We start from the raw sequence: 15,668 nt of genomic DNA, 5'->3' as shown, positions 1-15,668 counted from the left end.
GCCCTTGTTATTGAAGACGGAGAGTCTATTTTCTGCCAGTGGAGGGTTAAGTCCTGGCTCCTTCTGACATGGAGGAACATCCAGCTTGAGGAGAGGTGGATCCCTGAGGAGGGATTCCACCGCAGAGGAACTCACGTCTTCTATTTGTCATTTGTGTCCTGTTATTTACCCAGTTCAGCTCATTTTATTCTCTATTTTCTCATCAAAATTGCTGTTTTTAATTCAGGAAAACAGAAAAAAATGCAGATTTTTTTGTTTGATATATAAAACTATTGATAAGCATCAACATAAATGTAATTAGACGACTCATCCAATCCTTTAAAAACATTTTCATTTTAAAATTAATAATTTTTATTTCAGTAAAAACTATCCACAATGAATTTCTGAAAAGAAAAGAGGAGTTTAGGCCTATCATTGACTCTCTTTAACCCTTGTGTTATCCTATGGGGTCCAGATGACCCCCCCCCCCTTCCATTGACGTGTTCTCCCTACCATGACAAAGGTGGATAAAGGTGGAAAGATTTCATGTAATCCATGGACACCAGTGAAGATCACAAATCATTGAAGAAAAAAGGTTCAGAGCACTGTCTAGTGGGTCTAGATGACCCAACTCCCCACGTTAAAGTGCCTAAGATAGCACAAGGGTTAACTCTACTAGTCTCCATGGCAACTACAACAAGCATCCAAGATAAGTTTCTACAAGGGATCAGTGTAGCCTTTTTAACAGCAGACAAAGAGGAGATTCAAGAAGAACTGAAGACTGAGGACTAGTCCATCGTCTCCCTGCAACAGCCGCTGATGGAAAATCCTAAAGAGGGATGAAGACGCTCCAGGAAAGAGTCCTAATCTGTCATAAACCATAAAGTCTAAAGACAAATACACAAAACAACATGACTAAACATCCTCGAGCTGCAGATTAATTCCGTTTAAAAAACATCTGAACATTCCCACCCCCCAGGAGTCAAGAGTTTGAAACGAGGAAGTTATTGTTAGTCTTCAGAAAGACTTTGACCTCAGGGCTGCTTTCAGGCTCCAACGTGGAAATCTGATCTCCAGCCTGAGATGAAACAAAAACAGGATTTTTTTTTTACTTCCAGGGCCAAGACCATAAATAAACCCAAGCTGGAAAAAGATCAGAAGAAAGTTGGAACAACGGACTTTTGTCACAGAAAGTCAAAGAACGCCAGTGGACCTTCAACACCTCTGGAGTTCAGCTCAGTTCCCATGGATTCCACCGCAGGCGGCGCTGGCGATGCCACAGAGATCTTCCTGTCCTCCACGACTCTTCAGCTGCATCTCCTGTGTGCTTCAGTGTCCTGCATCTGGTGAAGTCGCACTCCAATCATCTATTCTCTGAGCGTCTGCAGAGGTCTCTTCATGATGCTGATGCCATTTACAGCCAAAACCCCAAAAACGCTGTTTTTGCAGAGTGGCAGGAGTCCCTTCTGTTTTATAGAGGGGACTGTTGCCGTGGAGTAAACCAGCCCCCCCTTCCCGACATCTATCTCTCCCGCTCGCTTACCGTTCCTCACACCTCCAAGCTAACATTAACAGTCCAACAAAATGGCAGCAAGTCGGAGCTATCCAGCCACCCAGTTCTGATCCAGATTCCAGAAAGATGTTCATGGATCAGTCCATCTGACAGATGACCAGAAAGGGGCGGAGCAGGGAGCTTGTGGCCCCGCCCAGCGGATTTTCTACGTCACAAATACAATCTTTTTCAAACATAATTATTTCGTCTGCTCCCATGTGACAACGATTTGAATCAAAAATGCAGTTTTAATCCTAATTTTCTTCGGAAACGTCGTCCATCTGGAAAATGCTCCAAGAACGTGTTAAAAACACCAAAAACGCCGTTTTCATCTGTGGGTCTTTAAGGTTCATTTGCTTTTTCTTCAGATAATGTAAAAAACAAAACAGTGGTACATTTGATCCGGAAGCCCAGATTTGTTTGTTGTTGGATTTGAACAGAACAAGAATTAAACAGAAAACATTCAAAGTAACATCTCTCCTTCCAGTTTGAATTAAAATGTTCATTTTTTCCCACTTTACTCTAAAACAAGCCGTCTTTAACTGCTTTTCTTGAAGGACACAATGAAAAAGCCATCTGAGCTCCATGAGGAGGAGCTTCGTCAACATTCCCTGGAAGTTCAGACCTGCCGCCACGGCTGGCGGTAACGGACTCTAGATGGACACTCAGCTTTTGGCAAAAGGATCAAGTTTTCTGAAATGTAGGGCACCACTGGTTACTTTAGGAACAAACAAACCACAGCGAACGAGAAGGCCTCACAAATGATAAAAACAGGGAAATGAGTGGAGAGCATCTGATCCTCTCTGAATCAGCTGTCAGACCGTCGGCGTGGGGCCGGGAAGATCCACGGATTCAGGGATCAGACCTTACAAAACAGCCGGTAGACCGAAGAAAACATGTTAGAATCAGCTGCTCCAGATAATTACACGGAGGACTTCCACGATGAAAGCACCGATCCTCTGCTATTAGAGCAACTGCATGGAAGCAAACAGAGAAAACGCCTGTTCAACATGAAAACACGTTGAAATTACAGTTTTCTGAAACCAGGAAGGAAATGTATAGATTGAGAGGAAACACAAAAGTCTTCTTTTGGTCATCAGATAACATCCAGTCGCAGCAGAGAAACTGCTTCACCAGCAAACCCATAATCTGCTCCGTCTGCGGTTCAGGCGCCTGTTACCATATCACAGTTTAGGACAAGCGGATAAATGCAGACCCAACTACTGCATGGGTTTGGTCTGCAATGAACGCTTGCCTGCAAACACAATCATTGTTGGATCTGAACCCAGAAGAAGGCCCGTTCTGCTCAGACATGGTTAAAGTGTTTTGTTGGGGCAAACAGAATTTTAGTCCTTAATAAGGATGGACAGCGTCTGCATCCCTAAACGTTACCCCTGACTGGGACTCTCAGACCTGATTAATGATGTTCCATCCATTTTCTGAACTGCTTTGGTCCTGATCCGTCCCAGGCCCACACTTCTGATCTATTCTGGAATTTCAAATGAAACGGTGGCATCAAAGATCTGACAGCGACCGCATCAGATGCTTTTAAACGGAAGGAGCTGGAGGATCAAGCTGGAGGAGAAGCAAAGAGACAAGAGAGGGAAAAGCAGGAAAAGAGTAGAGCTCAGAAGACTTTTTTGTGGTTTTAGGACCCCCCCCCCCCACGTGCTCCTTTGCTGACTTCAGTTTGAAGCGGACTTCCTGAAATCGGCCTTCGTCAGTCTTCAGTCACATTACAGCTACATAACGTAGCAGAGCTGGAGATGCTGAGCTTCTCTGTGGATGGATCTCTCTCAGGATGGATCATTGAATCCATCAGATCAGATCATGGATGTTCTGGAGATCCATGCAGGGAAGGAGACGTTTGAGGGGAGGAGCAGGGATTGTGGGCGTGTCCCCAGAAGCTTTCATCACGCCGTCCCTACCTGGACTGGCAGACAGAGGGTGTTGTCTACACAGGGAGGGACTTTCTCCTCACATCAAAGCCTCGGGCGACATTCTGCTCATCAGTCGAACACCAGAATACAAAATGTTTTTCTTTGTTTTAATTGGAAAAAATGTGTTATGTTCTGCCTTTTGTAGACAAAATTAAATCTTGAAAGAAGCTATGAAAACTCATATTTAAGTTAATCGCTATGGTATTTAGAAATATTATGTCTTGAAATCAGTTTATTGCTCTAAAAGGAGTTTTAGACCTTTAAAAAAGATATATTTATACACTTTCCCCCAATATATTCTATTTTAAGTACTACAACAGTCCAATGTTCCTTAATTCTTAAAAGTGCAACAAGAAAGACACAATTTAAGAAAAAAAAGTCTTAAAAATGGATATAATAACATTCAGACTTCTGTCAAAACATTTGTAGTATATAATGAGTCATCTTTTTCTAAATCAAGTGTGTTTCTTGAAATGACACAATTCACCATTCACAAATAAAACTCCTGCATAAAAATGAAACGGAAAAAAAAATTGTTTTATTTGAGGAATCTTTTCAATTTAAGATGCTTTTAAGATCAAATGACTCAACATACACCAACTGCAAAGTTATTAGGCAGTTAGTTTTCTCTTCTATCAAGTTTAATAAGATATTCGGACTAGAAACTGGACAAAAACATTTGGGGAGATGTTGTGTTTCTGCAGTGCATCTCCCTCTGGTTGTCCATTGCTGCTTGGCGTGAAGACGCCCTCGCCTTTGGAGCCTCTGCAGGCGGTCCAAGCTTCAGGTGCTTTTCCATTGATGTTTCTGCTAAATGTTTGCACAAGTTACAATTTTCCAGGAAGGATTCTTGAGCTGGAAGCTAACCGTGCATTTTTACCCAAGCTTTTCCTCCCAGCTGTTTCAGATTGTCTTCTGGAACCTTAAAGCTCCGGCTTCTGCATTCTGCCCAGTTCAAGCTCTGTTCATGTCTGTACAGAACAGTTCTTAGTGTCATGCCCCCCCCCCACACAGGGAAAAACCTCTCACAAAGCAACAACTGTCAGGCTGGATTGCAGAAACCATCATTATGGCCTATAAAATGAGTCGGTTGGATCCCTGCAGGAGTTTATGGCCTCTTCCTGGACACTTTCAGAGAATGTCAGTGAAGACATTTTCAAGGCTGCTAGTTGGGAAACCAGCCTGAGTCCCAGCCGCCCATACGGATGGATCCGGGCTGTCTGTGGGTGAAAAATGGTCACACCTGTATGGGTCACGCAGGTGACCTGAAGGAAGTGTCAAGGTCATAGACCGCTCAGTTCAGCCCACTGTTGTTTTTCCACATCCAGAGAATCCAAAGGGAACATTCTAGACACTGGATGGTCACATGACTTTATTCAAAGGACTGGAATGATGGACTGATCCATTTTTCTATAAATCATCTGGATTAACTTCCCTCAGACAGACCGATCTGGTTGTATTGTAGGAATAGAAATTGATTCATTTATTAAGTCGATCAATCATTTTATGTCTTCTTGGTTCCGGTGAGGAGGATGGCCTGATGGGGGGGGGGTCCTGTCCTAACTCACCATTTCATTCATTCATTTCCATCTCAGTGGTTTCATTTTTAGTAACTTGTTCACAAACTACACTAATGTGTCATTGTAACAGGAAAGACATCAACGTGTACTTGTGTTACTTTACAGTTGCCTAACAAACTGCTTGTCATGACTCGACAAGTCCGTTTCACAACACTGTCTCTGTGGCTGAGCTCTCATGAAACGGCGTCAGTCCCTGCATCGCCGCCAGACGCACGCTTGCTAAGCCTTAACTGTCAATCTGGAGAGGGGGATCCTGCAATCCTGAAAAGCCTTTTGTTACCAAACAAAAGCCACTGGAGTTAGTTAGAAATAGGTCGTCATAGTTTTAGCAAACCTGACAAGCTCAGCCTCCTCCCATGTTTTTGGTGAGGTTTTCCTCCAAATGAAGGGGCTGGACATCTTCTGACGGGATTCAAACTCTCAGAGGGAGGAGTTTCAGGAGCAAATCTGGACAGGTTCCTGCCTGTTGGTTTCAGATTCAGACATCTGGCCGTCGTACTTTATGGATGAAGAGCAGACAAAATGACAGCCGCTTTCACTTCAAAAGACAAAGTCTGCACAAATTAGCAGAGCTGAACGTCTCCTGACTGCACAGAGGACGCAGCAGCTTCAATCATACATGGACAGACAAACAGTAATAAGTCTCTGTTCGGTTAAAGTGAAAAACAGTTTGATAGTTCCTAGGAATCCTTAACGGTTCAGATGGTTTCGTTTTTTTTACTTTTTGTTTTGTTTGACTTCTTCCATGTTTTTCCTTTTTCTCATCATCTTCTTCCGTTTTGTCCCCTTCGGCGTCACGGGGCTGCAGGAGTCCATCCCCGCCATTTTTTTTTCTCCTCTTTCATGTCCAGGTAGGTTTAGGTTAGACACAAGGGGTCTAAAGATCAACCCATTATTGATCAATCGATTTCTGTTCCTAGGGTTGAACCAGATCCATCTGTCTGAGGCATAATCAATCGACCTAAACTATTAAAAAATCATTTCATAATAAGATAAATAGATAATCAATGTTGGAAAATACATCTGGATTGAAGTATGGTGGGTTTATATGACTGTAAGGTAAAACCGACCAATCACAGCGGACAACACACGTGTGATGTCATGAACATGGATCAGTCCATCATTCCAGTCCTTTGAATAAAGTCATGTGACCATCCAGGGTCTAGAATGTTCTAAGAATGTTCCCTTTGGATTCTTTGGATGTGGAAAAACAACAGTGGTGAACTTTAGGAAACTACCATGTGAATGGATTTGACATTCATTCTAGTTTACTTGTTGGTTTGGACACAGATTTCATTTAACTTGATGATCTGGAAGAAATCCAAGAATCTGGAAAACTGATCAGTAGCAGGAATTTCTGTCTGGAAGTTTGGATGAAGAGGATCTGGATCCACTTTAGGTCAGAGGACCGGATCCAATTGGATCGTTTAGAATGAATCAATATGGACTAGGAATTGGATCAGCAACCACAAATGATGATATGAATTGATTTACAGCCCATCATGGATCTTAATTCTTTAGGTATTTAAGAGCAGAGTCTGTTTGGCTTTGTTTTTTTCTTTTGGCTGTAGCCCTCAGAGCTTTCCACAGCAACCGAACCTGTTTGGTTTTAGTTTGTTATGTTTTAAATCAGTTTTTTGGGTTTTTGTTGGTGTATGAAGTTCCTTCATCTCCAGTCTCCTGCATTTGTCCTTCATTTCATAAATACGGCTCTGTTACCGTCTAACCAGCCGGTATTGTCTCCATAAAACTAAAAGTTAATTGTTTTCTGTTTTGAAAAATACTTTTAAAGTAGATTCTATTCTCTCCTAGGAGCCTCTAAAAGGCTGTTGGAAAGCTTATACCGTCTCTGTATTTTGATATATGCCTCGTCTTGTTAAACCTGTTCCAGCCGTGACTCATCCTTCAGCCTCATTGACCTACATTCCACTGCAGAGGCTTGTAAATTCCACTAGACGTGAAATCGTGTTTGTGGACCCCAAATGGATAACTTTGAACAGCCTCTCTGTCTAAACGACTTCATCTTCTTCCTCGTCTTCATTTGTTCTTCATTTTCGTTCGTCGTGTGCTGCCACTCGTTTGAAATCATCCAGGTGTGTTTTTCAGCTTCAGGGGCTTCATGCTGCTCCACCCTCTTCCGTCCTGATCGGGACAGAACACCATGTTCTGCAGAACCTTCTCAGCGTAGATCTGTCATGCAGTTCCTCTGAACAGTCCTGAAAACGTCCTCAGACCTGAAGTGCTGTAAAGGAGATGTTTATTGCAGTGTCACATAAGCCTGTGCAAACAAACTCTGTTGGACACTAAAGCACTAAATGTGTCGCCGCGTCATGCGTGTGCGCGCATGTGTGACACGCACAAATGGAGGCGTGCAGATAAGACAGGCATGTTTCTGCAGAGAAGAAGGCATTGAGATGAAACGTTTTCTTCAGGAAGCTCACATTTCCACCCAGTGGTTGTTCAGGGTACTACAACTGCAGCTGACGATGGGTTTTTGTCAAAAATCTAAGCAAAAGTCAGATTAGTAAAGATTAAAACACATGGAGCTTTATTTGGTCATAAAAGCTGACTTTGCTGCTTTTTGTTGTGTTTTATCAGCAAAGAAACAGCAGAGTGAAGGAAAAAGATGAGGAGAATTTTGGGAGGTTTCCATGATAAAGTGTCAGACTGACCTGAGGAAAATAACTCTGTGAGTTTGGTGCACAGGTGTCTGAGGTAAACAGGTGTCTCAGGTTAAACGGGCCTTCACGGGCAGTGAAAGCCCATCTGTGGTGTCTGGAGTTCAGGAGCTTCGCCAGCATCCACCTTTGGATTTTTGGGATAAGTTCAGTTTAGCTAACGGGATCATCCTGTTGATCATCTGTTTTTGTGAATGAATGTATTTGAAATCACATTTTCATAGAAAGAAAGTGTGTGTACGTAAGCGTTTCTGCCTAATGCTGCGTTCACACTGGCCATGTGATGCGTGTTCATGCCGTGTTCACACTACCTGGTACCTGCGCAGGTCCTGGCAGATGGAAGAGCCTCGCTGTGAAATGTCAAAGCGGTGTAAATCCGGTGAATCCCCCTCCAGGCTTTTTCTTTCACAGCTTTTTCCGACAATCGAAAGACTTGGTGTCAGAATTCTGGCCGGGCACCAACCGCAAATATTAGTTTCTCCTTCATGATTGATTTTCAAACTGTTGGCACCTCCTGTTTAGAAAAGGACGCCATCCACACGTCCTCTCCCCACCCTGGACACCCTCCCCAGCTCCTGCTGCCTCACCGGGGGGGGGGGGGGGGGGGGGGGGGGATCATCAGAGACGCTTCACATCTCGGACCTCCCTGATGGATCTACTACAGGTCAAGCAAAGTAAGGACAAAAAGACTCCAGAACAGTTTTTATCCGACTGCTGCAAACATTTAAAACATGTCAAGGAAACGTGAAGCCTGGACCTCGTCTTTATGACACTTATGGTGGATGTTTTCTTCATATTTATTATTATTTCTTCTGGTTTTAACAATTTCAACACATATTGATTGGTATCCTGTTTTTTTCAAACGACAAACGAACAAATTGGTTTTAATTTCTTGTTTTTAGTTACTGGATAATCATCCAGGTCATGAAAAAGTGAAAAGTTTAACTCTGAACTGAAGAAGCTGCTCAGGTGAGAGGCAAACCCAAAATCTGGTCCAGTTGAATTTTTATCAGAACTTTTCTCTTTTTATGTGTTGTTTAACATTTTTAGTCATAAGTTTATACCATGGGTTATTCTATTCTATTCTATTCTATTCTATTCTATTCCAGCCCAGTGGCCTTAAGGGGTTGGAATGGGGTGGGGGGTAAATCCACCAAATGGTTCCTGAGCGTGGCTGTGTCTGCAGCTCACCGCTTCCGCAGGGGAGGGGTCAAATGCAGAGAACTAATTTTACACACTTAGGTGTGTAGTACCACACCTTAGTATTAGTAACTATCAACATTGAACTTTGTTCTTCATTTAACCCACAACTTTTGTCACACTTGGGTTTTCTCTTCTATCAAATAGCATTTCTTCCATGTACTTTAATCTACTGTTACTTCCAGTAAACATCAATTAAATCACATTATATATCAAACAATCTGACTTCTGTTTAGTAACAGACATGTCAAGAAGATTCACATCCAAAAATGTTAGACTGGTTTACAGATATCCCATGAAAACACACATTTTTCCTGTCCTGCGTTGGGTTTCTCAGCAGAGACATTTCCACGGTGAAGCGGCACGCCGCCCCATCAGAACGCTCCTGTGTTTGTCTATAAATAAAGAAGGATGTCCAGAAACAGCCTCCGATGACCAACATGGGGACATGTTGATGAGGAACAGTGACCTGAGCAGAATCAGCAGCATAGACCTGTCCATTCCTTCTGATGGTTGGACATCTGATGGATGTGTAGTTATGGTTATTTCCTGTCCATAAGGGTTGGGTCGTCAGAACACGTCAACACTCATCCGACTTTATCTAAAGGTCCCTCAGAGTCCTGCAGAACTTATCATCAGCGCTGGAGAGGTCCAGGTTTCCATCCCTCCTGAAGTTTCCACCTGAAGGTCCGTCTGAAGATCAGCTGTCCAGCACCACTGAATCCCTTTTGCAGGATAAAGGTTGAGCTGATTTTCTCATGGAGCCGTCTGCTCGCCTCACTGCCGTTTGGACTAAAAACGGGAAATACGTGGAGAGGTACAGAGCCTTGAACTTGGTGCTGGAGAAGCAGTAGACCAGCGGATCCAGCAGACAGTCCATGTAGGACAGGACCAGGAGGCCGTCAAAGACCACATCTGCTTGGTCCTGGATCTGCTGGCTCATGTCCTGGACCCGAACTATCAGCAGAATCATCCGGGCGATGGTGCAGGGCAGGAAGCAGAGGGAGAAGACCACCATGACGGTGGTCACCAGGATCACGGCTCTCTTCAGCTTGGTCCTGTCCCCAACCGTCTTTCTCCTGAGCCGGTTCACGATGCGGGCGGTGCAGTAGACCAGGATGGAGAAAGGGATGAGGATCTGGGTGAAGAAGACCACCTCGGTGAGGCTGTCCACCACGTCCTGAAAGGACAAACATTTTGGTGAGTCTTTGGTCCTCTGTCTCTAACTGTCCACTGCAGTCAGCCACAACTGATCAGTTTAAAATGCTGTCTCTAATGGTCGATTAGTCTTTGGTTTGACATGTTTATTCCCCATACTACCCCCTGCATTTACCCGGACTTGGGACAACTGCTGCGTCTATCTTTCTTTTAATTACAGTTTTCTGAGTCAATTTGCCGTCACACATTTAGGACTTTACCTTCGTTGTGGTGCCATTTTCACCGTGATTCTTCAGGCTTTTGCAGCACTGAAAGGTCTTCATCATGGGCGGAATAGTGAGGGGGAGGAGCAAAAGCCAGATGAGGACTGAAATCTGGGGAGACCTCTTGAGCGCCCTCAGGAGGTTCTTCCGTCCAGGGTGCACCACGTTAAAGTAGCGGTCGATGGAGGTGACGGCGAGGAAGGCGATGCTGGCGCCCCGGTTCAGAAGGAACATGAAGAGCATTGCTTTGCACGTCACATCGTTCCCGCTCCTCCTCTCCCCCATTATGAAGTTGTAGGACTTGATAGGCAGACAGAAAAGCAGCAGCATGTCGGCCAGCACCAGGTTGAAGAGGAAGACGTTGTTGGTGTTTGATTTCCAGAACTTGAGCTTGAATATGAAAAGGTGGAGGACAGATCCGTTCAGAGGCAGAGCCAAGATGAAGATCAGGATCATCACACCTGCAAAGAACTTGTAGATTTCCTGGTGTGTGGCGTCGCAGTCCTTATCCTGATGATCATCAGAGATACTCAGGTTGTTTTCCATTTTCAGGGACCTTATAAAAAACACATTTTAGCATCAAAACCGCGTCCAGAAGCCGGTCCGGATTCTTTTGTTTTACCTTAAAAAAAGTAGAAATCCAGTCAGACAAGTTTCCTCAGCGCTTTTGGTTTCACCTCGTTTTCAGCATCAACATCCTCCTGTAGACCCAGAAATTAGAGTCCGGTTCTGGTAAAGTTCTGTCTGGAAGTGACGGCTCCTCTCTGCTCGGTCTTATCCCCGCTGCACCTGTCCTGTCCTGAAGAGCTGAGTCACCAGCAGCTTTTCCACCCCTCCACCAATTGAATCTGGTTATGCAAATGTAGGAAACTGTTTTTGACTGACATCTGTGTGAACGTAAACAGGACCCTGCTTTTGATCTTTTGTTACATTTTATGCCTAGCTGACAACTAAAACCCAATTCTGGGCTGCTTTAAACATTAAAAACCTGGATGACCTTTGATGTTGGAACACAAGCATCACCTTCCAGCTTGTTAAGGTTAATGTCCTCATCCTGTCCCTAAAGACCGGCCGCCACAAACCCTGAAGTGAAGTTTGCAAAGGTTCACATAACCAGTTATGAGTTACAGCACTATTTTATTAGAAGGAGGCATTTCATGACCTCATAACCTCATATTTAGTTTAAAAACACACAGAATTTGAAATAAAAAGATTCAAGTTCACAGTTTTTTTTAGTTTGACTTACAAAAATTGTCTTGACGGTGAAAGATGGTAAAGTCAACCAAATGAAATGTCTATCAGGCTGCAGTGGATGCAGTTTGTTATTTAATAAATATGAGGACGTTTGCATTATGAACAAATAAAAGGTTAAATCTGGATTGACCTCAAATCTCATCAAATCCCTGCCTATTGGTTCTTTTGAGTGCAGAAGTCTTCTCAGTCTGAGGACATTTAAAGAACGTTCATGGTCCCTGAAGTCTTTAGGCTGTTGAGGGAAATCCTGGGTCTGGTGTGCAGGCGGAGCATGACGTCAAAGCAGCGTAAAACATGCTAGATGAGCTCAGCTTACCTTAAAAGTGGCCGTTTTTGAACCCGTGTGAAACGTGATGCTGTTGCAAATATGTTTTACATTAGTGAGGCTAACGTTACAGCATGTGCAGTAAATGTTTTTTATGCAAATCGTAGACAGATGAAATTAAAAGTGCCTCCTGGTCAGTGCAACATTCATGCCTTAAAAACAACTTACTATTCAAAATTATACAGAAAAAGTGCTTCATATGTGTTAGAAACCAGAGCATTAAGGATGTATGTTAGTCCACGTTCCACAGTGGTACGGTGGAAGGTCACCAGCAGTCTTTGGGGGATGTTACTCTTCCTGAACCTCAGGAATTCGTACTCCAGGTCAGGCTCTCCCCCATGTGGACCCCCAGGAGGCGGGAGTCTGCCCCCCTCTCCACGCAGCCCCCACTGACGAAGAGTGGCAGTGTGTCCGTATTCTTCCTCCTGTGGTCTATGATCATTTCTTTGATGTGTTGAGGAGGAGGTTGTTGGTTGAACACCATGTTGACAGCCGTTCCACCTCCACTCTGTAGGCAGAGATGAGCCCCACCCCCCGACATGAAGCAGATGTGTTATCTGCTTATTCTGAAGCTTTTAATTCAAACATTTAAAATAGTTGCAGCTTTTCCATCAAATGCTGCTAAAAACTCAAATTATCCTAATAATTGTACTAAAATTCTTTTGTTGCTCCCCAAAAACTGTATCTGAACATCCACACTCATCAAAGGAACAACACTTTATGTAAAAAATTAATCTACGCTCTTGAGTTTTGGGGATTTTTTTTTCTCTTCTTTGTCGCTTGCAAACCTTTTCATCATCTGCTGATTCAGCGGTCTACTTCTTACAAACAGGAAGTTTCTGACCCAAAAAAACAGCTGTTTTAAATTGGAGAACAAATCTAAGCGTGTCTCCTAAGAGGTGCATTCTCCCTCCTGCCCTCAGGGGGCGCTGTCTGCCACAACTCAAAGCTAAATACCATGCTAATTTCTTTCTTTCTTTCAGGACAGGAAAGCCTAATTTTCCTGTGTGCCGTTTGTATTTTGATCCAGAGTTTTATAGGTTGGAAATGTTTTTTTTTGTACGTTTGGACTGATCTACAGCTGTTTGGGTTTTATAGTCTGTTTGTTTTCAGCTCCCTCAGCATTTTTGATCCTTTTAATGTTGAATCTCACATTCGTTTAACGTGTTTGAAGCGGTGTTTGAACTGTACTGAACCCTCGCTCAGCATCTGCTCGTGTTGATCTCTGTCTGCTGAACAAATGACGCCGATCAGCTGTGCTGCAATCAGATCCTTTGTGTTTCTCCAAGGACAACAACAGGAAGTGGAGTTTACACCAAACTTTGACTGAATCCAGTCAAAAGAAATCGTGACTCTGAAAATCCTTGTAAATCACATGATGCAGAACATATTCCAATGTTCTCGGCTCAGACTAATTCCTGTCACTTTCTGAGAAGATAAGACTTAAGGTAAATAAGTTCCCCCCCAACCCCCCAGTAACCTGGCCACCTCTCTACCTGCATGACTTTATCATAGCCTTAACCGCCCTATGAGGTACTAAATGATTTCAAGTTTCCCTTCTCTTTCCTCATTTCTAAACATTTCTCTTCTTCTATCTCATTGAATCCCTTTTCCCGCCCTTTTTCACTCATTTATGTATTTTCGTGAAGCTCCCGATTTAAAGGCCTCTTCTGATGGCGTCCAGGAAACGTTTTCAGCGACGGAACATCTGAGATCTTTATCTGCAGCAGCTTCACGTCTGTTCCGCCCGTCTGCTCGCTCTTTCACGGCTCTGCAGACCTGCAGATGAAAGTCACGCCACTCAGACTCGTCTGCAGAAAGTGATGAATGTATGTTGGGCTGGAAGCAGCCTTAACACTTTGGCAGAGAAAGAAGCAGAGCAGATTCCTAAATAAATTGTCTTTATTTGTATAAAGTGAGTAACCAGCAGTCGTGAGGAGCTGAGTCATAACCAAGCTGGAAAACCGGTATGATTGGCAGGTAGATCTGATGTCCATCACACTTCTGAGCATCCAGTCCCACGACATACGTGTTAAACTCCACTGTGCTTCATCTCATCTAACCTTATGGAGAAAACACACCTGATCCAGGTCACCAGCAGAATGCTGGCGCCCAGAGGCCTGGACCATGACCCCCCAAGTCTGTTAGGGGAACCAGAACTTAGAGCTGAGGTAGGGTTCTGTTCTGACATAAAACCTGGAGCTATATCCTGCACCAAAACAGCTTCTTGCTGCAGCAGAACGCTTCTTCCTGCACCAAAACAGCTTCTTCCTGCAGCAGAAGAGCTTCTTCCTGCAGCACAAGAGCTTCTTCCTGCAGCAGAAGAACTTCTTGCTGTAGCAGAAGAGCTTCCTAGCTGCAGCAGAAGAGCTTCTTCCTGCAGCAGAACAACTTCTTCCTGCAGCAGAAGAGCTTCTTCCTGCAGCAGAAGAGCTTCTAGCTGCAGCAGAAGAGGTTCTTCCTGCAGCAGAAGAGCTTCTTCCTGCAGCAGAAGAACTTCTGGCTGCAGCAGAAGAGCTTCTTCCTGCAGCAGAAGAGCTTCTTGCTGCAGCAGAAGAACTTCTTGCTGCAGCAGAAGAGCTTTTTCCTGCAGCATAAGAGCTTTTTCCTGCAGCAGAAGAGCTTCTTCCTGCAGCAGAAGAACTTCTGGCTGCAGCAGAAGAGCTTCTTCCTGCAGCAGAAGAGCTTCTTGCTGCAGCAGAAGAACTTCTTGCTGCAGCAGAAGAGCTTTTTCCTGCAGCATAAGAGCTTCTTCCTGCAGCAGAAGAGCTTCTTCCTGCAGCAGAAGAACTTCTTGCTGCAGCAGAAGAGTTTCTTCCTGCAGCAGAAGAGCTTCTTTCTGCAGCAGAAGAGCTTCTTGCTGCAGCAGAAGAACTTCTTGCTGCAGCAGAAGAGCTTTTTCCTGCAGCATAAGAGCTTCTTCCTGCAGCAGAAGAGCTTCTTCCTGCAGCAGAAGAACTTCTTGCTGCAGCAGAAGAGCTTTTTCCTGCAGCAGAAGAACTTCTTCCTGCAGCAGAAGAGTTTCTTCCTGCAGCAGAAGAACTTCTTCCTGCAGCAGAAGAGCTTCTTCCTGCAGCAGAAGAACTTCTTCCTGCAGCAGAAGAACTTCTTCCTGCAGCAGAAGAACTTCTTCCTGCAGCAGAAGAACTTCTTCCTGCACCGTAACAGCTTCTTCCTGCTGAGTTACTAGCTGTGATAACTCAGCAGGAATGGTTTCAGGATGTTTGCTTGAATAGAATTCAGAAGATGTTGATCAAATATTCCTGTTTTTGCTCTGAAAACAGTCCATTATTATAGTTTAAGTACATCAACATCATAAATGTCTTCAGGTTCAAATGTTTGCTAAGGTGCGTTTTTGTTGTCAAGCTGCATCCAGACCACCAGGGGGCAGCAGTGGAGCACTTTACATTCAGTCTGTCCAGTGTCTCCATTTACTCTGCTGCCTCGGTTCTGATGGGAGCTCAAACATCCAGTAATAATAATAATAAAAACCTTTAGACAGAAGAAGCGACATTTTCGCTCTGGAACGCTTTATAGATGAAACACATGAACAGAATGAACACGTTCTCCGCCACGGGGTTCTGTGACTCCTGGACGGAGAACGTTCAGTCCTTTTATTCACCTTCACAACAAATGAAAACTCGGATTAGAGCCGGATTAAGACGGAATGAAACCATAATCAATTTTCCCGGGAGGATGTGGAAAATCCTCTGTTCAAGGATGCACTAATGTCAGGACA

The 15,668-nt window shown here is 44.0% G+C and overlaps 1 protein-coding gene across 2 annotated transcripts; it reads right to left on the bottom strand.

Annotated features, from left to right (window-relative positions):
• Positions 1-9,078: 9,078 nt before the first annotated feature.
• LOC101166024 (hydroxycarboxylic acid receptor 2-like) lies at positions 9,079-14,154 on the bottom strand. 2 transcript variants are annotated; one of them, XM_023953270.1, is made up of 3 exons: positions 10,973-14,154; positions 10,348-10,906; positions 9,079-10,109 (listed from the first exon to the last, which is right to left on the bottom strand). In XM_023953270.1, the coding sequence occupies exons 2-3, from the start codon at positions 10,894-10,896 to the stop codon at positions 9,630-9,632; spliced, it is 1,029 nt and encodes a 342-aa protein (XP_023809038.1). In that variant the 5' UTR covers positions 10,897-10,906; positions 10,973-14,154; the 3' UTR covers positions 9,079-9,629. The 2 variants fall into 2 exon arrangements, with proteins under 2 accessions (XP_023809038.1, XP_023809039.1); XM_023953271.1 differs by having other exon boundaries at positions 10,348-14,154.
• Positions 14,155-15,668: the final 1,514 nt, after the last annotated feature.

Source organism: Oryzias latipes, chromosome 24, assembly GCF_002234675.1.
Source record: "Oryzias latipes chromosome 24, ASM223467v1".
NCBI classification, from domain to species: domain Eukaryota; kingdom Metazoa; phylum Chordata; class Actinopteri; order Beloniformes; family Adrianichthyidae; genus Oryzias; species Oryzias latipes.
Note: the sequence above shows the minus strand (reverse complement) of the source record. Positions and strands in the feature narration are given on the sequence as shown.